We start from the raw sequence: 27,175 nt of genomic DNA, 5'->3' as shown, positions 1-27,175 counted from the left end.
AAACCATCCGTGGCCTATGCATGTCGGAAAACTAGTCAGCAATTAAAACTAATGAGGGATTGAGAGTGGCGGGCAGAAGAGTGGCCCCCAAGGAGGTTCATGCCCCAGGCTCCGGGAACCCATGTGGGTTAGTTCCCCACAGCCCGGAATTAGAGCTGTACAAGGAATTCAGGTCGCTAAGCAGCCAACCTCACTGTGGGAGATTATCAAGGATAACAGAATGAGGAATGTAATCACGAGGTGCTTATAAAAGCTGAAGTTGAGGCCTGGGAGGTGTATCTGACCCGGTGACATCAGTATTCCAATGGCCAATGCCTGCTCTGCAGGTGGACTGGGCAAAGAGCCAAGGGAAGCAGAGGTCTGGGAGCCGGGAGGAAAGGAGCTGGGGGTTTCCTCCTATAATCCGGTTGACACCAGATTTAGGTTCAGTGACCCCTTAGGAATTCTGACCTCCACAATCTACTAAGTCCCAGCAAGTTGTTACTGCAGCTGTGGAAAACAAATGCAGTGAAATACGCAGCAGTGTGGATGCATCTCAAAATAATCACGCTGAGTTCAGGAAGCCAGACAAGGACAGACACATGATGTCTGGCTCCATCTATATAAAACTTAAACTCATCTGCGGGGACAAGCTGATCAGAGTCTGCTGGGGAACTTTGGGGGTGGGGAGGGAGCAGCATGAAGTCTGGGGAATTGAAAATGTCTGCATTGCACCAGGGGACATATCCCAGAATGTCTCAGGTGTTTACGTCCCAATATGTTCAGCTTACTGCATACGATCAAACTTCAAGAAAGATGATAATAAACACTTGCTATAAACAGGGGATGGGAACAAAAAATGTCTAATATCTTGATATGTCAGAATGTAGGAGAGTTGGCTAGGAGACCATGAAGTATCCTTAGACAGCAAGAAGGGCAGAGGGGTCTGTACCTTCCAGGTAGGTCCTGGGGAGGGTAATGGAGCTGCCACCCCATGATCAAGGCAGCCTAAGGCTGTGAGGGCTTTGGGTCTGGGTAGGTGGAACCCTGGAAGTTTCTGGCTGTCCTGTAGAGGAGAGAAGAGCCTGCATACACTAGATGCCTCCATCACCACACTATAGTGAGTGGATCCGATCATGGGAGTTAAAACAGAGCTCAAGCCATAAAGTGGGAGAGAGATGATCTGATTCAAGCCCAATGCTCATCTTAAATTCCTTATCCTCTGATTCTGGGGATCATGTGGGCATCTTTGGGGCTAATTCCAGCCCAGGACAAGACATGAACTAAGAAGTGGGAGGGGCAGAGATGGAAGGTAGAGGTGTGTGTGGACACCCATATGGGCGAGAGGCAGTGAGACTGCCTCCGTGGGCCTCCGAGTGTGGGCCTTCCTTCTGGTCCACCAGTGGTATGTGGCTGAGTGTTGTCTGTGGGCTAGAGCCTCTCAGGCCCAGGACCTGCAGGCTCTTCCTGCGCGGTCTTAGCAAGGAGAGGAGTAGGCAGGACCTGAGAGCCCCACTCTGGTGTTCGCAGGGGTGAGGCACTGTGTTGGCAGTGCTGCTAGGACAGCCTAAACTAGGGCACCAGAGCCTGTGCCCATCATGGATCCTGATACCTGACTCATGGATACAGCTTCTAAATGGGAGAACCAGCCATAACCCTGATGGAGACAAGCGCTTCCTCAAAACTGCGCAGGTGGCAAAAGAGTCCAGACCAGGAGATGCCGTGTCCTTGAGCAACTTCCTCCTGTGGGTGGCCTAGGTGTCCTCATCTGGGGCATAGGGACAAGGCCCAGCCTGCCCCTTGGGCCAGGGTGGAGGGGATGAGACTAGACAGTCTGGTGGCTGCGGTGTTGTCTATGGGTGTGAAAGGCAGTTGATGGCCACAATCTACAGGTGACTCTTGCCCTTCACCTTGATCTCACCTTGGTGTCCCCTCTGGGGGTCTGAAATGTCACCTCCCATCCTAGGCTTCTTGTACCCTACTCAAGTCCATACATGAAGTTGAAGTTGGCAGGCCAGACTCTGTAGCTGTTACTTTGCCCCCTGCTGTGACGAATGACCTGACAGAAGCCACCTACCTAAGGCAGGGAAGGGTTCCTTTGATGCAGTTTTTTGGTTTTGGTTTTTCTTTGAGGCAGGGTCTCACTATGTAGCCCAGGCTGACCTGGAGCTCACAGAGGTCTGCCTGCCTCTGCCTCCCAAGTGCTGAAATTAAAGGTATGTGCCATCCCACCCACCCCCAGCCCTGGCTCGCTGTTTGAGGGCACAGTCTACCACAGAGGGGGAGGTATGGCTGCAGGAACACTGAGGCAGCTGCTCACATTTAATCTGCTGATGGGAAACAAAGCAAGATAAACCACTGCTGCTCAGATTTTTTTTTCTCCTTTTTATTCAGTCTGAGACTCTGGACCATGGAATGGTACCATTCATATTTAGGGTGTCTTTCCATCCCAGTTAATCCAATCTAGAAAATCCCTTACATACATGTGCAGAGGTATGACTTCTCTGTGATTCTAGAATCTATCACATTTACAATCAGCATCAAGGATCACAGACCCATAGGCAGCAGGGCCAGGCAACTGCACCTCTGCTCTCCTTGGAATATCTCTGGGGACATGTCCTAGTTGAAAGCGGATATTCACAGTGGTCTTTTCAGGGGAAGGACCTGACGAGGGCCAGGCCTCTAAGGCAGGAAGACCATCCCATGCAGGCAGAGCCTGGGTCAAAGGCCAGGCAGCAGAGCATATGTGCAGGATTTACTTCCGAAAAGGCTCTGGCTTGTAGGGAGATTCAGTTCTGTTCATGTGGGGTGGTCATCTGTGACCAAGAGAGGAAGGGGCTGCCTCCCTGAGGACCAGGGCTGGGGTCAAGGAGCCAAGGCTAGCATCACATGACAGTCCCAATATAGGGGCAGCAAGAGCAGCTTCCAGAAAGGGAAGGAAGTTGCTGGCTGGCATGAAATCTGCAGGAAGAGCCCTGGTCATGTGCTCAGAGGTCAGCACCCTGGGGCCAACAGTCACATGGTGATGGACACTCAGAGAGGAAGTGGCCTTTCTCTGTCCTCAGACATATTGGGTGTGACAGTCTGGGGTCAGGTGCTCATCATCAGCCCTGCTAAGGTCTGTCTCTGCCATGTCTCCCACGGCACACCCTCCCCTGGGCAACTACAAAGGTGGCCATCCCTCTGCAGTGCTCAGTCCGTAGAAGGCCTTGTGGACACAAGAGTGAAGCCATCTAGGGCCTTTCCATCTCTTCTTGCTGTCCCTTGACCTTGAGCGCAGGAGCCTGGCTTTCTTCCTGTGTCCAGAAGGCTGCTTGGATGCCCACACAGCATTGCCCTGGAATGAGGGGATAACCATGGAAAAGCCCCTGCCCTACTGCAGACACTCCATCCTGGGAAGGGGTAGGCATTGACTTTGGATATACCAGTACAGAACCCCACCAAGAGGCTGCCTCGCATTGGATTCCAGGTTGTCCCAAGAACACCCCTGAGGAGAGGCCTGATGTGATGGGGCCACAGGGAACTCCACTCTTCTCTTCCTGCTCACTGACTCCTGCAGAAGAAGTTATCTCACAAAGTATACTCCTGGAAACCCCATGCCGAAGAATGAGAGAGAGAGAGAGAGAGAGAGAGAGAGAGAGAGAGAGAGAGAGAGAGAGAGAGAGAGAGAGAGAGAATATGGTGTATCCAGGCTTGGACCACTAACGGATCCTGATTCCAACACTACCAGCAACCTCTGACCTGCCTAGACTGACCACAGAGTCATACCCTTCTCTGCAGCATCCACAGCTCAACTTTTCTTTGCTGAGGCTTAGAACATAGTGCCTCACATGTTCTGAGTGGCATTTTGGTATGCCTGAGTATTATGGACGTCAACTGTGACGCCTTCCTGCCCTCTTGACTCCCACCCCTGACCTCTCTCTCTTAGAGGCAGGGCCATAGAAACCTGGGACCCTGCCCAGGTCCAGACATGAAATCTAACTATAGTTCAAGCTTTACACCCTCTTGTGACAACTAACCACAGAGTTCTTGTCCTGAGAGCTTGATTCCAGAAGGTTTTGTCCCAGATCCCCCTGCAGGGAAGGTGTTGCTAGCCTAGGAGTCTACCTCCCTAGGTACACATGGATGGCTTTGAATTACTGATCCTACTTGCCTATACTTCCAAAGTACTGGGATTATAGGTGTGCACCACACCTGGCTTATGTGGTATTAGGGATGTGTCCAGGGCTTTGTGCATACTAGGCAAGTACCAATGGAGCTACACCTCCATCCTTCAGGTTTTTGATTTCCGAAGGCTCCAGGCTAAGTACAGCTGAAGCTCACTGAATGCCTTGTTAGAGCTATAGTGTCCCTATGATAGGGGGGAAGGGTTCTCCCACAGCCTCTCTCACAGCTGCAGCCTCTCCCCTGTGCCCTGCTTGTTTGTGTTCCTTGATCTTAGCTGTGTGTGGAACTCACCCCCTGGGCTCTAGCCTCTGGGCAACCTTCCCTCCTGGCACTCAGGTTAGATCAGGCTACTCCTGGGAGCCCTCTGGCCCTGCCTCTGGGACCCTACCTGATATTACATTTCTCTCGTGCTCTACCTATCCCCTCTAGCCTTGGGAGACCAAGTCCCTCGGCTTTGTGCATGCCTTCACACTGGGACAGAGTGGCTAGGTAACCCACCCTGCACTCATCAGAACCACAGAACCAGCAGAGCATGTAGGGATACTGAGGTCTGTAGAGGTGAAGGTTCCACCCACAGCCATGGGGTGATGTATTTTCACTGTTACAAGTGAAGCAGGAACTTACCGAGGGCAGTCTCGTGTCACTGCCAGAATCGCTCTCCACAGTGAGAAGAGGAGGCTCTCAAATTTACCTCTGAGATGCACTGCCCCATCCTTCCAGCCAGCTTCACCGAGGCCATCGAGACCGGAAGAGCTGGGATGCTGTTCAGGAATGGAGGGGGACACATGGCCCACCTACCACTCCCTTTCCTCCTGAGTCATTGCTCCAAGGAAGGGGGTGTTGTAACCCCAGACCCGTTTGTCCAGCTGTCTGGGAGGGGCAAGTGCCACAGGAAGCTGGCATCCCAAAGTCAGAAAGGCACTGACCGCCGCCACCGGCCTACCCTGGGGAACAGGCCTTGTGGCTATGGGTGGAGAGCAGACATTAAGGTCTTTTCCTGGAGCCCCTGCAAAACAGGTTCCCTGGGCAGGACTGAAGGATTAACCCCTGCTCTGGCATCTCAGGAGCCAGCTCTCTTCTCCCAGGCCCACCATGCATGTCAAGGTCATCCTAAGGTTGATGTGGCCCTGCCTCAGGTATAAGAGCTGGACCACAAACATAAAACAGAGAGGTTGGGCCCTCTCCACCCTTCCACGCTGCAGCAGGGACATACTCTGCAGAGCAGAATGGCTTGTGTCCCTTCAGTGTCGGGAAGTCAGAATCCACCAAGGTCTAGCCCAGTGCAGCTGGCAATGGAGGTCAGACTGGCCTCTCTCCTAATGAAACATTGGCGGCCATATCTGTAGTGATGTTGATGGTGGCCATATCTGCAGTGATGTTGATGGTGGCCATATCTGCAGTGATGTTGATGGTGGCCATATCTATAGTGATGTTGACGGTGGTTATTATTTTCAGTGATATTGTTGGTTACCATATCTGCAGTGATGTTGATGGTGGCCATATCTGCAGTGATGTTGATGGTGGCCATATCTGCAGTGATGTTGATGGTGGCCATATCTATAGTGATGTTGACGGTGGTTATTATTTTCAGTGATATTGTTGGTTACCATATCTGCAGTGATGTTCATGTTAGGGGGTTGGGAACTTGGGGCAGAAAAGGTCCTTCAGCTGTGAGAAAACAAATAAACAAACCAGCAAACAAACCCACGCCTGAGTTCTGAAAGCGAAGAGATGGCAGCTGTAGAGCTCTCAGGCAATGCTCCAAGATACCTGATGTACCCAACAAGGCCCCAGAGTGAACCCAGCCCAGGCCTGCTAAGTCACTGTGATGATTATTGTTACTATCCTAAATGCACAGTCCAGGCCACCAGCCAACCCTCAGAATCTATCCCTACCATTCTTCCTGTTGGCCCATATCACCTAACTCTGACCCAAATGGCCCATGCCACCTCTCCTCACCTCTCCTTCCCCAATGACCTCCCCTCTTCATCAGGGTTCAGCCCTTCATAATCTTACTCTTCCCCCAGCCTTTGTTTTCAACCAATCATATCCTCATGCAAATTTCTCCAGCCTTTCTCCAACCTCACTTGCTGGTCCTGGGGACTCCAGTGGCAGATTCAACTCCCAGATCCCACATGCTCTCTACTCCAAACAGCCTTCTCCATTTCCACCAATCATAGTATGGTAGTTAGAATAACATCCTATTCTGAAATGTCTCTTTCTGGATCCCTGGCAGCTGAGACGGAAGATGGGACCTCATAGTGCAAAAGATGGGTTCTTCCAGAGAAAGCAGATGGCTGCTGGAGGTGTGAAGGGGGAAGTAGAGAGGAGAGTGAAATCTTTGGAGGTGCAGTGTAGGGTCTTAGCCTAGGATTTTAGGACCAGTAGACGCTGAGGAAGAAGGGGACAGACTCTCCTAGAGCTTTCCCTGAACCAGCCCAGTATGCACATGAAACACCATGCAGTGCAGAGCCGTTAAGTTTGGACTTCTGGACTCTGGAGTTGCAAGAGAATAAGCATGTGTTGTTCTAAGTCCCACGGTTTGTATTCCCTTAGGACAGCAGTCATAGGACCCAGACACAGGCAGGAAGCGGCTGACTGCATCTCTGTGTCCCAGCATCTATTGCTTTTGTCTCACTCTTCCTCCTCCCTGTCCCCCACCCTGCCTCCTTCCTTCTCCACGTCTTACAGTCCTGGGGGTGGAATCCAGGGTTTCCTGTGCTCCAAGCAAGCCTTCCTCTGCTGCTGTGCTCAAGCCCCTCCTCCTATCCTGGGTGCCAGTCTTAGTTCAAGCCTGTTCTCTTCTACCTCAAGATCAGCCCTCCAGCTTCTGGGCCTCTCGGCTGCTTCTGGCCCCTTGCTACTCCCCTCCCCACCGTGGGAACTGTGTGGCAAGATTGCGTGGCTTCCGACTGTCCAGACACCTCCCTGGACTCCTTCCTCAAGCCTGTCTGTCTTCACCACAGTCCTCTAGAAGTCAAACACAGGGGATATGAGGAGGGAGGGAAGCTTATTTTAAACAACTGGCCTCAGTTGAGGAGCAGCTGCACCTCCAAGAACGGGGCAGGGTTCCTTACTCCTGGGGAAGCATTTTTCTCTAAGGTCTTTCCCTGATTAGACATGGCCTGCCCACATCATGTGCTTTCCTCATAACCTGCTGAGGATGAATTTAATTCCATTAGAAAATATCTTCACAGGAATATCAAGACAGGTGTCTATTAACAGCTAGGTACACACACACATGCATGCACACACACACACACACACACACACACACACACACACACACACACACACACACACGGCATCACACCCAGAGCCGTCAGGAAGGCATGGAGCACCTGCAAGCACTCCGTCTACCCCGGGGTGATGGTGATGGAGCTTGCCCAGGCACTAAGTGGAGCAGGGTAAATTTGCCTTCTGCCTCCCCCACCCCAGCTTCACGCTCACACACACCATTCATGGCCGACTAGCTGGCCCTGTCGTCTCTAGGTTCCTCACAAGCCTTCCTCCACCTGCCAGGCTCCTGGAGACTTCTGCCCCCCAGGGTCTGTGTGTGCTGTCCCTCCCGACCACCAACCCCTCTCTTGGGCAGGTCCCTCTTTTTTTTCTCTGTTTCTCCTGACCTTGTTCTCCAAAATGGCCAACTTGGAAGATAGCAACCTACCCAGCCATTTTGCAGTGGTCTATAAGGCACACATATCTGTGGGCTCCTGGGGTATCCATACGACTGATAGATGCCCAGCTCCCCCAGAACAACCAAGATGGAGGAAAATCGCAGCCCAGGGCTTGACCCTTAGGCTTGACCTCTCCAGAGGGCCTATGGGTCACTGGAACCCTGGATTTCTCTTCACCAATTCCCTTCCTGTGTCCACTCTCAGCCCTACACCCTACATCTTGCTTGGGGGTGATCTCCTTGTGGGGTGACCTGTCTGCAGGGTTCTGCTGTTCCTGGAAACCAAGCGGGCCTCATGTTTAGGACAATCACTAGAGACCTTCAGGCACCCGGGGAGTCTTGAACAGGATGTCATGAAGGCTGAAGGTGATCCTCAGTTACCTTTGTATTAAGGGGAGCCCCCTGCCTTAACTATGCCAGCCGCCCCAACCCTGCTCTTCCCCCCACCAGCTAAGGTCCCTCCTTTCAGCTGAACTGTAGCTCATTCTTTCAGATGGCCTTAGATGCCCCATGAAAAACTTGTAGAGAAACTTGTTGGGTGCCAGGGATCCACACCCCCTTCCTCTTAGGGCCTGAGTAGCTAGGCCTTGAGGGCTCAGATCAGTGATTCAGCCAAGAGGAGGAGGGGCAAGGAGGAGGAATGGGGTGACTCAGCACCTCATCACAAGGTTGGAGGTTGGGGTGAAACCATTTCCCACTTAGCATTGGGGCCACCCACAGCCTTCTAGTTCATCTGCTCCTTCCACCCCTTCCCTTGCACAGCCCCTCTGCCCTGCACTTAGAGAGTCTATGGGCATCTCGGTGCTTTGTGGGGGTCGAGGGGGGTCTGGACATGGCTCCTCCTTGTGTTATTTAATGACAGCTAATGGGACAGGGGTCTCAGAGCCTACATGCTAGGATGGCAGAGGCTAACTCCAAGGAAGGCTTACACACACACACACACACACACACACACACACTGGAGTCTCTTCCCATCCTGATGTCCCCAGTTTATACCCAGCCCTCTGTAGAGAGTAAAATGGAGGCTGCACAGAAGGCAGGGCCTGGGAGCCAGAAAGAGAGAGAGAGGGGGAGGCTGGAGCTGGGGACCGTTGGGGTCACCTTACAGAGGCAGCATGCAGAAGGAAAGCTGTGTGACCCAAAGCCCAGCCAAAGCTGAGCTCTGCCTGACCATGCATCTTGGTAACAAGGAATAGAGGTTCTCTAGCAGAGCTTAGGCCAGCTGGTGTGAGGCAGGAGTAGGAACCTCCAACCAGAACCCCTCACAGACATTTCCCAGTCTCCCGAAGGAGCTGGGGAAATGAGAAAACAGGATGTGGGAACTGGCTCAGAGGGACCACCGACAGGTACTCAGACAGCATGGGAGCCCTGCTCTACTCCTGGTCACCCTTAACTAAGAGCTCAAAGCACACAGGACCAGAGGCAGGCCTGGGCTGCTCCTTCAGCCTCTTGCATGTCACATTTCCACCATTCCTGTTAGACAAGAGTGTCACCGTCATGAAGAAGCCCTCGGATACATCTGTTTGCCTTCTTCTCCCACTCTTCTCCGAATTCACTTCACTGTCTCAATGCTTTTGCCTTTTCAGTTAGCAATGGGCATCTCTGGGTGCTCATGTCATGACTCCATGGCTCAAGTCCTTGTCACCCCGAGTCCTATCCTACTTTGTGGACACATACCACACTTTAATCCAACCACTTCCTGAAAGACATCTGGGTTCTGTCAGGTTGGGGCCATTGTGCACAAAGTCCCCACTGTTCTGCATGTGTAAGGTTTTGTGAGAACGTGAGTTTTGTTTTGTTTGTTTTCTGTTCTGTTTCTTGAGAAAGGGTCTAGCGGCCCAGACTGCTCTCCAACTCTCCTACCCACCTCTTCCTCCTCACAGTCACAAGCCTTCATGCTTCACTTCAATCTTTAACTTCTCCGAGTAAATACCCAAGAGAACAATCACTGGATTGTATGGCAAGAGAACATTTGGTTTTGAAAGAGAACACCACACTGCTTTCCAAAGTGGCTAAGCCATTCTGCACCCTCGCCACAATGAGTGGGACTGCCCACTACCTTCCTGCCCTGCCTTAAACCAATGCCGTCACCCTTTTGGATCTGGGCTACCTAGTAGGTGTGCAGTGGTGTCTCATTGTTGTTTCAATCTGTAATTCCCTGGTGATGGCAGGTGCCAGGCATCTGTTCTGAATAATTGCCCTTGAGATTCTATCTTTGGTCATGTGATTGTTCAGAGCAGTTGGCAATTGCCATTTTTGTTTATTATTTTTATTGTTTGTTTTTTTTTTTTTTAAAGGAAGTGTCCCGCACTATAGCTCAAACTGTTCTGGAACTCACAGTAATCCCCTTCCCACACTTGCTGATTCCCAGATCTGCTGATTTCCAAGTCACGAAGAAAGCCATCTCTGTGTGCTTGCTTCCCCCTAAGTCTCCAGTGCCTCTGGGATTTATTGATTGTTCAGTTTGATGTGAGAGAAGGATCATTAACTCCACTTCAACTGCAGTTTATTCAAGATTATCTTTTCTCCCATGTCCTTCCTATCACCTGGACAGATACATGGGTGACATTCTTCCTTCCCACTTCTCTGTCAACACCATCCTGTCTTGATTACTGAACATACTAGTCACCCCTCTTCACTGAAATGACTGATGTCCAGGTCAGATTGCCAAAACCGGTGTCTCACGGTGGCTTTTGTCCTTCCACCCCATGCCTCAGCAAAGGTGCCTAACCTCATGGCCACGCCTCCCATAAGACACTTTCTTCAGGGCTCCCAGGCACTCCTCTCTCTTGGCCTCTGTCTCCAGGTGACCACTGTTCGGTCTCCTTTGTTGTATCCCCTCGATTTAGCCTCATAATGTTGGGAAGCCCAGGGCTCAATCTCTAGACCTCTTCTGTGTGCAAGCTTTGCAAACCTCGAATTTGGCTTCACCTAGTCTGATTGGGATGAAACCCTGGATGAGGATGATGGCTACTTCCACTCAGGTGGCCCTGTCTCCTGACTCCCAACTCAGTCACTGCTACTCACCAGAACCTTAGGCATACCCTACAGGCACACAGTGGACTTGACCATGCAAAGCTGAGCTCCTGCTCTCCTCCCTAGGCTCCTTCGTCCCACAGAACACCCTTCTTGTCCCATCAGATACCACTAGTCCAGTTGTTTCAGAGAGTCATGTCTGCAATGTCACTACTGATCTCCAATCTGTGGAGCCAATGAAGAAATCCTACAGAGCATAAGCTGACTTCTTTCCCCTTCCTCATGGTTCAGGCCCTCCTGCTTCCTTTCACCTGGACAGCTGCTGCATCTCTCAGCTGGCCTCTTCCCTCTCCTGAGCACCCAGTGTCCCTGTCCACTCCTCCCTGTCTTTCTCCCCTCCCCCAATAGAGCAAGACTCGAGCCACCTTTTGGCCTCTTAATTTTCCAGTGTCCCTGGCTCTTGTCCACCTCCTTAGAGCTGCTCAAATGAGGCCTCTGTGATTGCAAACCCCCTTCCCTACCTCATGACTTCCTGCACCAGCTTTCCAGGTCTGCATGAACTGCCCGGTTCCTGTTCTGTCTGTCCTCGCCTGAAGTACAGACTCCAGGAAGGCAGGACTTTCTGTATTGTTCCCTTTTCCTACACCCAGAGGAGAGCCTGGCATGCAGTTGGTATTCAGTAGTCATGGGAACCCAAGATGAATGCACCCAGAGGGCCTGGCCACGAGGTGTAGCGTGGCCCCTGGGGGGCTCTGAAGCGGAAGTCCAGGAGAGTAGCTTTTGCTCACATGAGCCTGGGCTATCTCACCTCAGGGCCAAGGCTGGGTGGGCATGGTCTCTAAGTAAGGAATGTCTCCACGAGGAGGAGGTGTTACACAGAGGGTGCTAGCCAGGTCTGCTTCCCTTTCTGCCCTCCCCTTGTTGCTGGACCCTTTGTTAAATGGACAGGAGAGGCTTGGGATGGGGAAGATGCTAGGGAGCTCCCCAACCCGAGGGCCCAGCCTTTAGGGAGGACCCAGGGCCACTCCTCTTTCTGGAGGCAGCTCCATGTGCTGTAGCCACACAGGCTGGATGTCTAGGCTGGCTTCCTCACCTGCCTCTTCATTCCAGTCAGACTAGGCACCAGATAAGACCTGTGTCCCTACTGAATGCAACTGCTCTGGCCTGGTGCACCCGGAGCCCCAAGAAATCCCTCTGCTCTGTTATAAGTCAAAAGGCCCGTCTAAATCCGCCAGGGTCAACGTATGCTACAGTAGGCAAGGGTCATGGGCCCTGCTGAGTGTATCTCTGAACCAAAGGTGGATGACTAAATACAGCTGCAGGGCCTGAACACATTGACCCCCTTCCTTCACTGGCTGGAGAATGCCAAAGGCAAGCCTGGTGCAAAGAGGACTTCAGTCAGCCTAGCAAGTGCAGAGGGTCTGGGGGCCTGAGACGGGCAGAGAGAAAGGGTATACTCCAGTATGGGGGTGGGTGGGGGAACTCAGGAGTTCTAGAAGCTGTGGCCCACCCTGAGCTCTGTAAGTTAAAAGGGAATCAGAAGACACACACCTCCACCTCTGAGCCTGTCAGGTTCTAGGAGCTAGCAACTGTAGGACTGGATGCGTCCAGATATTCACTCACACAGACTGTGGGATTCCCACATGTACCAGGTCCAGAAAAACCCAGGGACAGAGGCAGCTAGTGTTCCTTGCAGAGAACAGACTGCAGAGGGTGCCTGAGGGTCCCTGTCAGTCCTTTACCCCGTAGCTGCACAGGCTGGATATCCAGGCTGGCTTCCCCTGCCTGCCTCCTCATTTCCCTCAGGCTATGCACCAGCTAAGGCTGCATCCCTACTGAGTGCGGCTGCTCTGGCCTGGTTCTTGTGTCAGCTTCACACATGAGCACAGCTCACAGCTATGTCCTGCCTCTAGTCCTGCTGACACACACTGTCCATTCACTTCAGCAGCCTAGTCATTTCATGGATGCCCGTATTGGCACCTGGGCACCCTGCAACACTATCTATGGCAGGGCTAAGGGACCCAGCATAGTGTCGCAGAGGACACTTGACCTTGCCCACCCATGGTCCAGCAGTTATCTCTAGATAGCAGCATCCCTAGAAAGCAAGTGACAACTCCAGGCCAGGTCCTGTCTGTTGGGCTACCAGAGGATAGTCTTAGACCCAGAGAAGTAGAGGGCAAGAGCTGGGGTTAGAACAGCCAAGGTTAGGCAATGTGTGGAGTGCTGACTGTGGAGGCAGGGTGTGTTCACTCATGGCCATAACACTGACCCTGAGTGGGGAGCCTTGGCAGAGGTCAAGTGCCCAGCTTGGTGCCGGAACAGATGAGAATTGCAGCCCTGGACCTGGGAACCGGAACAGTTCCTATGTCCCTCTGCAAAGCACCTCAGTGTTCCTGTCCTCGCTTGGACATTACCTCTCAGAGAGGACATTCTCCTTAAATGCCTCTTCAGGATGTGAACGCCTCATGATTGAGAGATGGACCCTGACTCTCTCCAACAGCACCTAATTCTGTTGCTGACACCAAGCAGGCCATTAAGGAGTGAGTTAGTGAAGACCCATAGGGCAATCACAATCCCGGCCTCTTCTCACTGTGAACTCCCCTCCCCCACCTTCCCGACAAGCTCACATAGACCCTGGACCCTTATGTCATTAGATACACGGTCCCAGGAGGGTGCTGCGTTATGAATATGCATGCTAGGTATTCTAGCCTGAAGAAAAGGGGCATTGCTCTGGGGAGGTGAGTAGGTAGTGGACCCTTAAAGAGAATGGAGCATGCTGGTTCAAGAGTCCAGAGAGGCTCTCAGGAAGAAAAGGGCTGACAGGGAAGAGGCTTGGGTTTAAGCTGGTGTCCAGGAGAGGGTCAGACAATGATGACATCTAGGTAATAAGAACCCTAGTTCTGCAAGAAGACAGGTTGGGGAGGGACAGTGCTCAGGGCGGGACTCGCCCCAGTGGATGCTTCCGGTACTAGGATAGGCGCGGTCTTCTTTCCCCACGTGACCCTCATCCAGGAATTCTCTGGTCCCGGGAAAGTCAGCGGGCGCGTTCCCGTTCCGTTCCCGATTCCCGAGCGGCAGTGCGCAAGCCTGGAGCAGCGCACGCCTGCGCCCCGGAGGTGTTGTAGGCGGTCTCCGGGTCGCCCCGCCCCGTGCCCGCGTCCCACGTGACCGGTCGGGGGGCAAACAAGCGATCAGCTGACTCCGCTGGACTGCGGCGTCATCCCGGCTATAAGCGCGCGACCTTTAGCATTCAGCTTCGCTCTCGCCGGGCCTCCGCTACCATGCAGACCCTCAGCGTCTTGCTGCTCGCCCTCGGCCTCCTGGCCGCATCCGCCTCTGCGATCATCAGGTGAGGACCCGGCCAGTATCCGGTGATGTGGGGCCGTCCTCCAGAGTCTCGCGTGCTCCAGCGGGTGCTGGAATGCACCTGTTCGCTCAACGAGGCCTTCCGCAGGGCCCTGCAGACTATGGGGCGAGAGACTCAGAATATAGGGGTCTCCTGAACCCCCCTCCACTCCTGTGGTCGGACGAGGGGACAGTAGAGTGGCCATAAATGAGTTTGGCTCTAACCTCCCCAGCGTGGGGGGCTTCCGAGGAGCAGAGGTGCTCCATGGGTGGGATTTTGATGACTACCATCTCAGCTGTGGAAGTCGGAAGACCCGGTCGGCTCCTGTCCCCAAGAACCTGGGCAGGCCTTTCTTTTTAAGGGACCCTGTTTAACAGCTGTGCCCTGGTGTTTACTGCACAGAAGTTTACTCAAAAATGTTCCCTCTGGTCTTGGGTGGTGAATCACTCCCTCCTCCCTGAGTCGCCCAAGTCCCAGAGAGAGGAGGTATGGAGTGGCCCAGTTCAAATACCTTGAGCCTGAGGTCTGTCCCACTGGTGACCAGGCCCTTCTCAGGCCTGTGGACTCAGCCTTTGTGCTAGATGGGGCCTTTGTGGTGGCCTTTGTTTTCCCACTCCGTAGTGGAGTCCTGTTTGTGGCAGGTGGATGAAGCCATAGGCTGCTGCAGCAGAGCTGGCTCGGCCGGCTGGGCACCAGAGCTGGGTGGGAAGAAGTACAGCCTGTAGGCTGCTAGCTGGGAGTGGGTAGCCTCAGTGGAGCCATCGTAGGGAGTGGCCTAGGCTTGATCCTGCCCTGGCCTTGCCCTCAAGCTTCCCTTCTCTGGGAAGAGGTGGCATTGCAGTGGTGAAGGGAACGCCAAGCTCCCCGGGGGACTGGGCACCAGAACCAAAGCCACTCTTAGGATCCTTGGTACCTTCAGCTGTTGGCATGTTTCCTGACCCCTACAGGCTGTGTGCCCCTCACCCACTCCCAGGCCAGAAGCCTGGCTCTTCCAACCCACCACTCTTAGGCAAGACGCCTATCTTTCAAGAGTGCTCTCTCAGCGTGCCAGGAAAGGCCAGCTGTGACCTTGAATACAAATCCCTGGGCAGGGAAATTTGGTCAAGTGATTACAGACTCAGGCCAGCTCTCCTTGGGAGCAGGAGCAAACTGGGGGTGGAGAGGTGGCCTGGATGACAGGGCAGTGACTCCTTGCTCTGCTGTCTAGTGGGAAAATTCCCTATTTAGTGGGCTGTGTGGAGCATGTGTGGACCATGAGTCTTGTGTGGTGGTAGGACATGTAGGTGTACCTGGGTTAGAGTGCTGGGTTTTGTGAAGGGTGACAGGGCTGTCCAGCAGGCATCTGCATGGTTAAGGGATGAACCTTCGGGGGAGGTCAGGGTGATGCTGTCACTGCAAGCCTGGGGATGGGGGACACATCTTTGTAGAGAGTCCACGTGGCAACGGCTGCAGCTAAGGGCCACCAGGTTCGGTGGTTTAGTCCTGGAGTCCTGTGTGCATCTTGCTCTGGATGCACCTGTGCCAGAGCCTTCTCCTCCTGCAGGGGTGGGTTCCTCAGGACATAGGGCACAAGTGCCTGGCTACAGCCTAACGCAACCCACTAGCCACTAACCCGGGCAAGACGAGGGTAGGCTGACAGAGAGGCCTGGGGACCAGTATGTGTTGTTGGTTTCTCCTCTGGAGTGAGAAGCACCTGACGGCGGTGTGGTTGGTGAAGGGAAGGGGTGGGCACACTAGCCTGCACTTGGATGTGAGGAGCGAGGCAGGCTGGAGCCTTCAGTGACTTGACTGTGAACTGAGGAGTCTGGTGGGGATGGGGTGCCCTTAGCTGGTTTGGTGGGCCGCTAGGCCTAGGGCTTTGGGGCAGGAGTTTAATTATATGTTGTGGCCAGTTTGAGGTATACGGTGCCATCTGAGTAGACCTAGTTTTCAGGTCCATGCTGGCTGGGAGTCCTTCTGTACTAAGAGGCCTGGAGTATCCTTGGGTGGGAGGTGGGAGGGAGGGCCGCAGTGAAAGCTGTGCCCTAACATGCCTCTCTCCCATCTTAACAGAATCCCTCTGCACAAGTTCTCATCTATCCGTCGGACCATGACGGAGGTGGGCGGCTCTGTGGAAGACCTGATCCTTAAGGATCCCATAACCAAGTACTCCATGCAGCCATCTGCTAAGACCAAGGAGCCGGTGTCAGAGATACTCAAAAACTACCTGGATGTGAGTGGGGTTGTATTGGGGGGGGGTGGGTCCGCTTTGAAGGGTGAAGTGGGAGGGGCTAGCTTCCTGGGAACTAGCCAGTAGTTCTTCATGGGGCAAAAGTCAGTCGGTTGGGCTTCCAGGTTCAGCCACTTCCTTACTTAGCAGCTCCTCATTCCCGCCATCCTACAATCCTTGCTCCTCCTGCCTTGACAGGGGCCTGCTCAGGCTAACGGATGGAGTAGGGTGGCCTGGCTTGGTACCTGCAAGAAGGTTCTTCCTGGGTCTTGAGGGTTTTCCTTTGTTTTATTGGTGGTACTAGGATTGAGCCTGGGACCCCGTACAGGATGGGCAAGTGCTTGATCACTGAGCACACCCCCAGTCAGCCCTCCCCAATCCCACATTAAGTCTTGGACACTGACTTCGCAGTTCAGAGCTGGCTTGCTATCTCAGAACTGCTGCTGGTGTCCAGTCTCATTCTCAGGACTATCCCGTGGTGTGTAGAGCGGCCTGGAAGCAAACCCAGTCTGCTCCTGGGCCTGCCCGAGGGCTGAGATATGGGAGCCTGGGGGAGCAGTTCCTGGACCTATTTAGGTATAACTTGCTGGAGCCTCTGTGTGCGTGGTCCCGTGCGAGGCTAGACTGATCCCCTGGGCCCAGTACCCTCACTTTGTCAAACCCCCAGGACCAACTGCCTCTTTGCTTTTTAGCCCCCACCCCCTTTCTGGGGATTGAACTGATTAGGGCCTTGTGCATGGTAGGCAGTTGCTCTGTACCCACTTTCTACTTTTTGTTTTGAGATAATTGCCCAAGCTAGCCTTGAATTTGGAGTCCTCCTGTCTTGACCTTCTGAGTAGTTGGGATTATTACAGGTCTGGCTCAGCAGCCCACCACTGTCTTTGAAGGGGAAACAGGCTCAGAGAGAAAACATTCTGGAAGTCACATAGTGAGCAGGTCCCAGCTCTGTGGAAGGTTCTAGGCTAGAGCTTGACATTTCTTATGCCCCTGCCTCCAAGTCTTATAAGCCCAGGATGGCTGTACAACCCTGGGCTATGTGCCCACTGGGCTGAATTGGCAGTGCCCTCTTCCTTGTCTTACTCAAGCTGTGGCAGTGACAGGAAGCATGAAACCCAGGCTCATGACTGGCTGAAGAAGATGGAAGGTCTGCCTGTCTGAGTCCAGCTGGCTACTCCACACACACACACACACACACACACACACACACACACACATACACACACACACACACACACACACACACACACACACACACACACACACAGAGTACAGTTTGCTGAGTAATGCTCTTTCCCCTCCCTAGTCATTTCTCTTGGGTTTTCTGATGCTAGCTGAAGTTAAATGAGATTGGACCCTGGGTCTTGTATCCACCAGTGGTTCAGGCTCCTTCCTGGGTAGGCTGAGTGTGGGTGACTAGCCACTAGTTAACAACTAGGTTTCCCCTCAGAGGGATTTGGGAACCCGTGTGTCTGCCTCGCCCCTGGAGTTGGCAGCCCTGATGGTCCCTGCTGTCTCTGTGAATAAATGGGAAACCAAGGCCAGCCTTCTCCGCTAGGAAGCAGTGACCAAGTTGGAGGCAGTACCACTGCCTCCAGGGGTGGGCCATCTCATCATTGATTCCACAGGACAGTCTCCAGACTAAGGCCTGTGGAGCAGATACAGGGCAGCAACGAAGGCCCTCAGAGTCCGGTGTGATACTGTGATACAGGGGCCTTCCTGACTGGCCTTCTCCATCACTGGGCTCGTGGAGGGCCAGGCCTGCCTGACCCCCGGTGTCACCTTCCACTTGTCTAGTTCTTTCCCAGCCCCATAGTACATTTGCTGGAGGGGTCCAGAGTCCTGGAGTGCTCAGTACTGGGGTCTCAGGCCCACCCTTCTAGAATCTAGTCTTTGGAAATCTCCCTACCCCTTCAGGGTTCAGTAGGTGGAGACAGATGTGCTAGCTGAGGCCTGGACCCCAGGGCACCCCTTCCCTCAGCCTGGGCCCTTTAGGCTTGGTTTCCTAGATGGCCAGAAGCCCTCTCAGATACCTCCGCTCACCCCGATGAACATTGTTCTTCTCCTAGGCCCAGTACTATGGTGAGATCGGCATCGGGACCCCCCCACAGTGTTTCACAGTCGTTTTTGACACCGGCTCCTCGAACCTGTGGGTCCCCTCCATTCACTGCAAGCTGCTGGACATAGCCTGCTGTGAGTCTCCCTGCTGTCCTCTCTCCCAGCACCTCTGCCAAGGATCTAGAGGAGAGGCTAAGGGCGCCGGTGAAGGTGCCTGGCTCGGCTGTATTACACTCTCAGCCATGCCCAGTGGCCTTTGGAACAGTCAGGGTGACAGAGGCCCTGTTGTGGGGGCCCCTGAACAGCTGGTATTGACTTCCCTCTCTCTGGAGGGCTGGGGTTCCAGTCCCATCTCTTGATCCGAAAGGTTGAAGTCCAACCTTTCTGGGAGGCTATGGGAGGTGGATTGGGCTTGAGATTAGTGGATACCCAGGTTCAGACCACCTCCTGGACAAGGATTTTCCCACATATCCACCACATCCAACCGGCCCTGCTCTTCTGCTCTGCCCTGAGGTAACTTGTCAGCTGCAGCCTTGTCATTGAGGCTGGGAATCTTGCTGGTCAAGGATGGAGCAATCTGAGGGCTGGGCCACATGTAAGGCCAAGATCAAGGCTTTGGGAATATGGTCCAAGGGGTCCTCAGTGTGTGGGCATAGGTCATGGCCAAAGGCCAACTTAGAGAAGTAGCCTGGGCCCCTCCCACAGCATCCTGGGGAGGCCAGAGACCATGGTGGTGGCAAGCAGACTAACGGCCCTGCTCTCCTGCAGGGATTCACCATAAGTACAACAGCGGCAAGTCCAGCACCTTTGTGAAGAACGGCACATCCTTTGACATCCACTACGGCTCAGGTAGCCTCTCTGGGTACCTGAGTCAGGACACTGTGTCGGTGAGTCCCTGTAGCCTGTCCTGGAGCTCAGAGGCCCTGCTGTGGCAAGGGGTTCATCTTGTGAGCACCTGCAGCTGAGGAGAGAGGGCATGGTAACTCCAGCCATCTGAGAGGGCTGCTGAATTTGGATGGCTATGGTGGTATCGAGTGATAGGGAACAGGGACAGACCCGCTAGGTTAGGATGCCACTTGAACAAGGCCCTAGGGCAGGAGAGCCCAGCATACTTGATGCTAAGAAAGCAAATGGGAAGGACATAGGAGTGGGCAGCCTTATTGTGTGCAAACTGGAGGGACGGCCAGGAGCCCCCAGGGTTGGCAGAGTGAGTGGAGAAGCAAAGCTGGGGTGTGCAGTGTTGACTAGTCGGGACCACCACCCTGAGCAGCTGCTGAAGCCATAGGCAGATCTGCTGCTTGCTGGCTCATGTTGGGGACACTGGCTGAGGAGGACTGTGCTGGATGCTTTAGATTTGAGGTGCCAGCTGGGTGTCTTTGTGTTTTGTTTTTGTTTTTTGAGACAGGGCTTCTCCATGTATCCTGGGCTGTCCTAGAACTTGCTCTGTAGACCAGGCTGGCCTCAGATTCAGGGAAATCCACCTGCCTCTGCCTCCTGAGTTCTGGGATTAAAGGCATGTGCCACCATCACCCAGCTGCCACCAGAGTGTCTTAAGACCTTGAGGAATGCCAGGCAGTGGTGGCGCATGCCCTTAATCCCAGCACTCGGGAGGCAGAGGCAGGCGGATCTCTGTGAGTTCGAGGCCAGCCTGGTTTCCAAAGTGAGTTCCAGGAAAGGTCCAAAGCTACATAGAGAAACCCTGTCTCGAAAAACAAATACAAAAAAAAAAAAAAAAAAAAAAAGACCTTGAGGAAGGTCTGGGCCAAGGGGCCAGGCCTGGGGATAGAAAGGGTCCCTGAGATGGCCTGGAACCCCCTGTCCATGCTGACACGAATGCTGTAAAGGAGCCAGGAGAGAGTGTGTTTGGGATGGGCTCTTTGTCTGTCTGTAGGGGGATCTTATAGGCTGAGCCTTCTTCCCCAAGGAGAGGCCATTCACCACGCCTGAGTTAGCATCAGGACAGCAGGGTTGTAGGGGTCAGAGGGCAGGAAGCTGCAAATCCCATCAACTGGGCCCTATTGGTTGGGGCTGGGAGTCTAGCCAACATCCTGTTCATCTGGCCTTTGTCTGGAGAGTGACACCTTGTACCTATGAGATCAGAGCTCTGCCCTTTCCCTGTCTGTGGAGGGCTCCTTTGTGATATTTCTCAGGGGCCCCTCGGTACACAGGATGTTTTTTAACTACCCGCATTACATCCTTCTGACATGTCCTCCACAGCAGCTCCTTCCACTTCCTGCTCCGGTTCTGTCTGCAGCTTCAGCTTGGTAGGCAGGCAGATGGTGGGCAGAGTGAGTGTGGCTTCAGGATGGCAGTTGCTGTGGCTTACCCAGCTGCTCAGGCTGCAGGCTCAGTGGCTTGTCCCCATGTCCAAGGGCAAGAACAACACTGTCCTGGTTGATACAGATATGGAGGGGTGTAGGTGATGGGAGCTGAGGCTGTAGCATCTCTCTCTCTGTTCTCTCTTCTCATCTCTGGTTAATACAATGTCCTCATAAGTCCCTCAGTGAGGGCCTTTTTTTTTTTTTTTTTTGATACCATATCCTTGTCTCTAGCTGTGTGGCTATGTTCAGCCCTTCTATTCACCCTCTCTGTTTTTTTTTTTTTTTTTTTTTTTTTTTTTTTTTTTTTTTTTGGTTGTCTTGAAAGGGAATGTCAGCTGTGACATATGTATTCTGGCCTGCAGGTGCCATGTAAGTCCCCGCAATCAGGAGGTATCAAAGTGGAGAAACAGATCTTTGGAGAAGCCACCAAGCAGCCTGGAATCACATTCATCGCAGCCAAGTTTGATGGCATCTTGGGCATGGCATACCCTCGTATCTCTGTCAACAATGTGCTTCCAGTCTTTGACAACCTGATGCAACAGAAGCTGGTGGACAAGAACGTCTTCTCCTTCTACCTGAACAGGTGCAGCAGGAGAGGCGTGGCTCGCACCTTCCCCCGGGCTCAGCTCCAGGGGGAGGGATATGGCTGGGATGTCTGGCAGGCAGGAGTTACTAGTATCTGCCTGGGAAAGAAAGCCATATGCCGGGAGCTTCAGCTAGGAGGTCTTGGCTGTTGGGGTTTCCCTCCTGTGATCAGGGTGGTTAGGGTTCTGGGACTGGTGAGAGCAGATGTGGCCCCTGCTTGGGCTGCCGGTGGCTGGGAGAGACATGGGTATGAGTCCTGATCTGTGACACAGCTCTGGAGCCTTCCATAGTCAGAAGTCAGTGGCGGAGGGGGGTGGGGGATGGAGTGGAATTCGAGCCCTGGTTATACACTGAGAGTGGTATACACCTTCCTGTTCGCAGAGATCCTCCCCACCATACAAATGACACCCACCTACGCACACACATACACACACGGCCTTGCAAGGAGCCGCCAGCATGAGTTTCTTGCCTCCTGCAGGCCTGTCCAACAGTAGCTTTCAAACAAGATGGACAGCTGAGCATATGGGACTCCTCACTTACTGGGTTCAGCTCCTGGGTGTGGGCTGGGTGTAAGTAGCTGGCCTCCTGCTCTGAGCTGCTGCTGCTGCTGCTGCTGCTGCTGACCACACCCTCCTCTCTGAGCTCACTTACTTGCATGCCTCAGCCAGGGTAGCCTCCAAATGCCCATTCCATGCTGTTTCCAGACCTGACCCCCTAGCTCCTGACTGTTTGTCACTGGCCCTGTACCAGCCCAGAATCTTCTAGTTTTGCTTTTCCCTGTCTACTTTTATCCCTTGCTCAGCTCTGGGCAAAGTGGCTTCCTAGAGGCAGGGCCATGGTTAAATGGACAGTGTTATTAGACCCATGGGCTCTGCTTTCTAGAGCAGGAGGATGCCCAGAACTTGGCCAGGTAGGGCCTAGTGACACATACCTTTCATCCCAACATTCAAGAGGCAGGGGCAGGAGGATCTCTGTGAGTTTGAGGACAGCCAGGACTGGACAGCCAGTACTACATATAGAGACACTGTCTGAAAAAGTTGGCCAGGTCACAGACTGGAGACCTCTGTTTTACTTATCAATAGTAGTCTTTTCCCAGGCCCATGGTGCATTAGGGCCTAGTGGTCTTCAAATACCACCCGCCTGTAAGTCTCAAGGCTTGATTCTAGGATCTCAAGATAACCTCTCTTGCCGGAATCTGTTTTCTAGGAGGAGTGCCCCTCCCACCCCCACCCCAGGCTCAGCAAGTAGGAAAGGATGTGGTAGCTACAGCTTAGGCCCCAGGACACTTACTCTGCCAGCCAGGTCTCAGGCTGATGACCCACAGGTGTGGCTGCTGAGCAAGCAGGTGTGAAACCAGCAAAGTGAGGGACTGTGGCTGTGTGACCCGGTGTGTGGGTGGGACTTGGGTGAGGAGGGAAGAGGCAGGGCCAGTACCCATCATCTTTCCATCTGGGCTTTCAGAGGTGATGACAAGCCAAAGCCAGGCAGGGTGGAGTCTGGGGTAGGAGAACAGGATGAGGCTCAGGGCTCCTGAATATAACACAGGCCGGGAGGAAGGTGCGGAGCCCAGTTAGGAAGGCCTGGCAGGATGGCAGATCCTGAAATGAAAATGTTCTCTCAGGTTTAGGTGGTTGTGCCCCAGGATGATGCCTGGCCAGGCATGGCATTCACATTCCCCTGTCCCTCGGGTTAGAGGTGACAAGCTTAGACATACTGTTTAAGAACATTCAGCCTTGTAGCTGTATACCACACTCCCTTATCTGCTTGAGGGTGTTGTGGTAGGCTTTCCCAGTGAGACTAGAGGTGGGGGAGTCAAGAGAAGGCTCTGGAGGAGAAGCTGAGAGCAGGTGCAGAGCATTCTTAGACAGCAAGTGCTACAGCTGTGGATGGAGCCAGTTTAGCCTCTCAGGGCCGTGGCCCCGGCTTCCTCCTAGAAGCCTGCCGTGAGTTTTGCCAGGCAGAGAGCATCCCTGTCCTTCAGCTCCAGCCTGACTCTAGTCTTGGCTTTGGGCACCAATGGCTGAGCCTCGCCCCGTCCCACCCCTCCCACCCCCCCACCCCCCCAGGCAGTAGTCCTGCAGAGAAGGACCAGCTGTACCCAGCAGCTTATGTGAGACTAGGTTGGAAGCCCCTCCCTGGGGTGAAAGGTTCTGCCTTTCTCTTTTCTCTGAGTCTTCCCATCCCTGTGGGATCAAGGATGCACAGCAGGGCCGCAGATCTAGAAATAGGAATTTTGCTTAGGATCTCAGCTTTAGGCTGGCTGTACTCTAGGCTTATCCCTGGCCAGGCAGGGCATCATGAATGTGTCATGTTGGAAATATAGATGGACATGTTTGTGTCCACGGTGTTAGAATTTCTTGAATAACTATAAATTCACAAGCTAAACAAGTTTTATTTATTGCTGTTTGCCAAGTAATCCCAATTTTGCTTGATGGCCAGCCACTGGCATCACAGGTTTTTCTTCAATGTTTTCATTGCTGTGTGTCTGTGTGGGAGTATGTGCACATGAGTGGAGGCCAGAAGAGGGTGTTGGGATTCCCAGGAGCTGGAGTTATAGCTGTTGGTGAACTTTCTGACTTGGGTGCTAGGAACTAAAATCAGCCCTTTGCAAGAGCAGCAAGCTCCCTTAACCACGGAACCATCTCTCCAGCCACTTTGTTTCAGATCTTAATTATAGACACTAACGGGTCACATGTTACCCCTCACACAATGCTTCTATATGTTCACGTTCCAAAATAGCAAAGAAAGTGTTGCAGAGGCTGCAGAGCCCGGGAGAGGCTGTAGATAGAGGGCTGATACGAACACCAGAAAGAATGTAGGGAACCACATAAGAAGTCTTCGGACTCAACGTCAGTTGTAGGTTTGGGCGGCAGGCCTTTTTCAGGGTCACTTTGGAAGTTCACTGAGTTCAGAGGCAAGAGAATCTATTTGAGCCTACAGCCTGGGGATAGAATCAAGGGTCCTTTGCCATGATAGTATTCCTGGACCAGGCTCATGCTGAGTGACTGGTCAGTATGCCTGCTGCATTTCAGCCTTGGGTTGTCTCTTGGGAGTCCCAGGTAAGGGGTTTCCATCTGGTGTGGCTGATAAGCTGGAGTCTGTTTGAGCTGGGATCTGATAGTTGCAGTTGTCATTTATCAGTTTGTTTCTCCTGGTGTGCTGACAGATGGTGGGCATTTGCTGGTGTCAATAAGATGTAGAGTCACTCCTGCTGCTTACACACAGAGTGGAATAACTTGGGCTAAGGATGTTGCTTTATATACTGGAGTAGTAACTCAAGCCTAGGCGAAGTTGCCATTCTGGACAATACAGTGACCCAGAGCAGGTCCAGCTGCTGTATTCAGCAGCTCCCCAGGTCCGTCCCCCAGGAAGCCCTCCTTGGTTGCCCCACGTAACTCCCTCCTTCTGATCTCTGGCCCTCTGATGACCCTCCTATGCTAGTGGGTGGAGTCGGACTACTTCCTCTCTTCCTAGGGACCCCAACAAGCAACCTGGAGGGGAGCTGATGCTTGGCGGCATTGACTCCAAGTACTACGAGGGGGAGCTGTCCTACCTGAATGTCACCCGCATGGCCTACTGGCAGGTGCACATGGACCAGTGAGTCATGGGTGTGGCTGGGGGTGGGGTGGGAGCGTTATGGAGGTGTGGCATGTGGGAAGCCCGGGGGCCCTACCAGCCATCTGTGACTACTTTGCCATTTCAGTCTTTTCATTTTGCAACCCTGGACCGTTCAGGGTCCTGCATGAGTTGGTTGGTCCTGATGAAAAAGAAGTATGTGTCTCCAGGACCATATCTAGACAAGCTCTGCCCCAGACTCACCTGTGACAGGGTGAGGTCATGGAGACCCTCTTGCCCCATAGGTTGGATGTGGCCAATGGCCTGACCCTGTGCAAGGGAGGCTGCGAGGCTATCGTGGACACAGGGACGTCTCTTCTGGTGGGGCCTGTGGAAGAAGTGAAGGAGCTTCAGAAAGCCATTGGAGCGGTACCTCTTATCCAGGGCGAGGTAAGCCACAGGCTGGGGGGCTGGCCAGCAGGCAGGGGGGGTTCCGGAGGCTGTACCCTCGATGCCACATTCTCTTTGTGTCTCTCAGTACATGATCCCTTGTGAGAAGGTGTCCAGCCTGCCCTCTGTCACCCTGAAGCTAGGAGGCAAGAACTATGAACTATCCCCAGAAAAGTATATTCTCAAGGTGAGTGGGTGCGGGCAGTGGCAGTGTGACTCTGGGACACCTTGGGTGAGATGGGAACCTTGTGATCATGTGACCGCTCTGGCCTTGCAGGTGTCGCAGGGTGGAAAGACGATCTGCCTGAGTGGCTTCATGGGGATGGACATACCCCCTCCCAGCGGGCCGCTCTGGATCCTGGGCGATGTCTTCATTGGCACCTACTACACCGTGTTTGACCGAGACAACAATCGGGTCGGCTTCGCCAAGGCTGCCACACTCTAGCTTGCCCCTTGCCCACCAGCAGGGAAACGGATCAGAGTCCAGTAGAGGAAGCCAGCCAGCCTCACCCTTCCACCTGCCCCACTCACACACATTCACACTCGCCTGGCATTGCTGGGCCCTTGGGAGGCCTGGCTGGAGCTGGTCCAGCTGTTCTGTTCTGTGGTTCTGTCCCTGGGTTCAGATTGCTGCCCTCTGCCTGTCTGAAGGAGGAGGCCAAGGACCACCCAGTACAAGGGCTGCCTTGAAAGGCCCCTACTGATTTGGTAGTTTTCCTTGTCCTGCTGCCCTTTGCTGCGGGGGCAGCATTCCAAAGCAGGCCAGTAGTTCTTGGGATCCCTCCTAGAAACCTTACCTAGGTCCCTCACCCGGCCTGGGGATGGCACCAGGCTCCACTGCCCCACTGTTTGTATCCTGGCCTGATAGAGGCCTGAAGATGAACCGGAAGGAAAGCCATGAACCTGGGATGTCACCTGGGGCCTGACCTCACCCACCCGGGAAAGCAGGCCTTAGCCTGGGGCAGAGGCAGGATGGCTGACTGGTTTTGGCTGGCCTCTGCCGCCTTCGTCCTGGGCCATGTGGCTGGGAGCCAAAGCTGGTATACAAATACAGTTGTTTTGGACCTCCTTCTCTCTGGACTGCTTCTGAATTGGGATCCGGGGATGTGCTTCTGAGGGCTCATTCGATCACTCAGGGTCAAGCTGGCTGGGCTGGGGCGGGGCTGGAGCCCAGGTTTGGCTTTCAGGGTCAGGCAAGCCCACAGAGAGGACTCTCAAGGCTCTGGCTTGCTGTCTGGCCTTGTGGGCAAGATGAGTCTGGGCTGGAACTGGCAGTTTCTGGGACCTCAGGCAGTAGTCAGCAGCCGGATGTGGCCTTGGCCGGAGACTGGTGCAGGCCTAGAATTCTGGGGTAGGGCCTGTGTTGAATCATTTTTCAGAGGTGGCCAGGCCAACACCTGCTACACTTCGCCAGGAAACCACCCTGTCTGTCCCCAGAGGAAATGGAGCGAGCCCCATTGGATATCTAGGCCTCCATACATTCCCTTCTCAGCAGTCCTTCAGCTGCTGTGGGGTGCTGTGGGCAGCCTCCTGTCTGGGCCTCTGCTTTTCCAGTCAAGCTAGTGCTGAGTCTGCGTGCCTGGGGTCTTCAGGTTCATAGATCAGAACTCCTTGGTCACGAGCCGCAGTCACTGTACAAGCATTGGTGTGAGGGGTGGGTCTCAGGAGAAAAGGGGTGAGCACAGGTTGAAATACAACAGTGGAGGCAGCCAGCAGGGTTTCAGATAGAGTAGGAATTCCCGAGTCCTTTCTGGTAGGGCGGGGATTCCTTTTGGAACCAGTAAGTCTGGTCTTGGAGCCCCTTCCCCACACCAGCAGGTGCAGGATACAGGTGGTATTGTCCCCCTTTGGGGTTT

The 27,175-nt window shown here is 53.7% G+C and overlaps 1 protein-coding gene across 1 annotated transcript; it reads left to right on the top strand.

The window, feature by feature from the left end:
* Positions 1–13,778: 13,778 nt before the first annotated feature.
* On the top strand, positions 13,779–26,388 carry Ctsd (cathepsin D). The gene is made up of 9 exons (XM_006977247.4): positions 13,779–14,147; positions 16,197–16,356; positions 18,420–18,543; positions 19,177–19,295; positions 21,092–21,312; positions 24,789–24,911; positions 25,175–25,319; positions 25,408–25,506; positions 25,597–26,388. The coding sequence occupies exons 1-9, from the start codon at positions 14,080–14,082 to the stop codon at positions 25,762–25,764; spliced, it is 1,227 nt and encodes a 408-aa protein (XP_006977309.2). The 5' UTR covers positions 13,779–14,079; the 3' UTR covers positions 25,765–26,388.
* The last annotated feature ends 787 nt before the right edge of the window (positions 26,389–27,175 follow it).

This window comes from Peromyscus maniculatus, chromosome 1 (assembly GCF_049852395.1).
Source record: "Peromyscus maniculatus bairdii isolate BWxNUB_F1_BW_parent chromosome 1, HU_Pman_BW_mat_3.1, whole genome shotgun sequence".
In the NCBI taxonomy this organism is placed as follows: domain Eukaryota; kingdom Metazoa; phylum Chordata; class Mammalia; order Rodentia; family Cricetidae; genus Peromyscus; species Peromyscus maniculatus.
The sequence above is the reverse complement of the archived record's forward strand: the minus strand, read 5'-3'. Positions and strand labels throughout refer to the sequence as shown.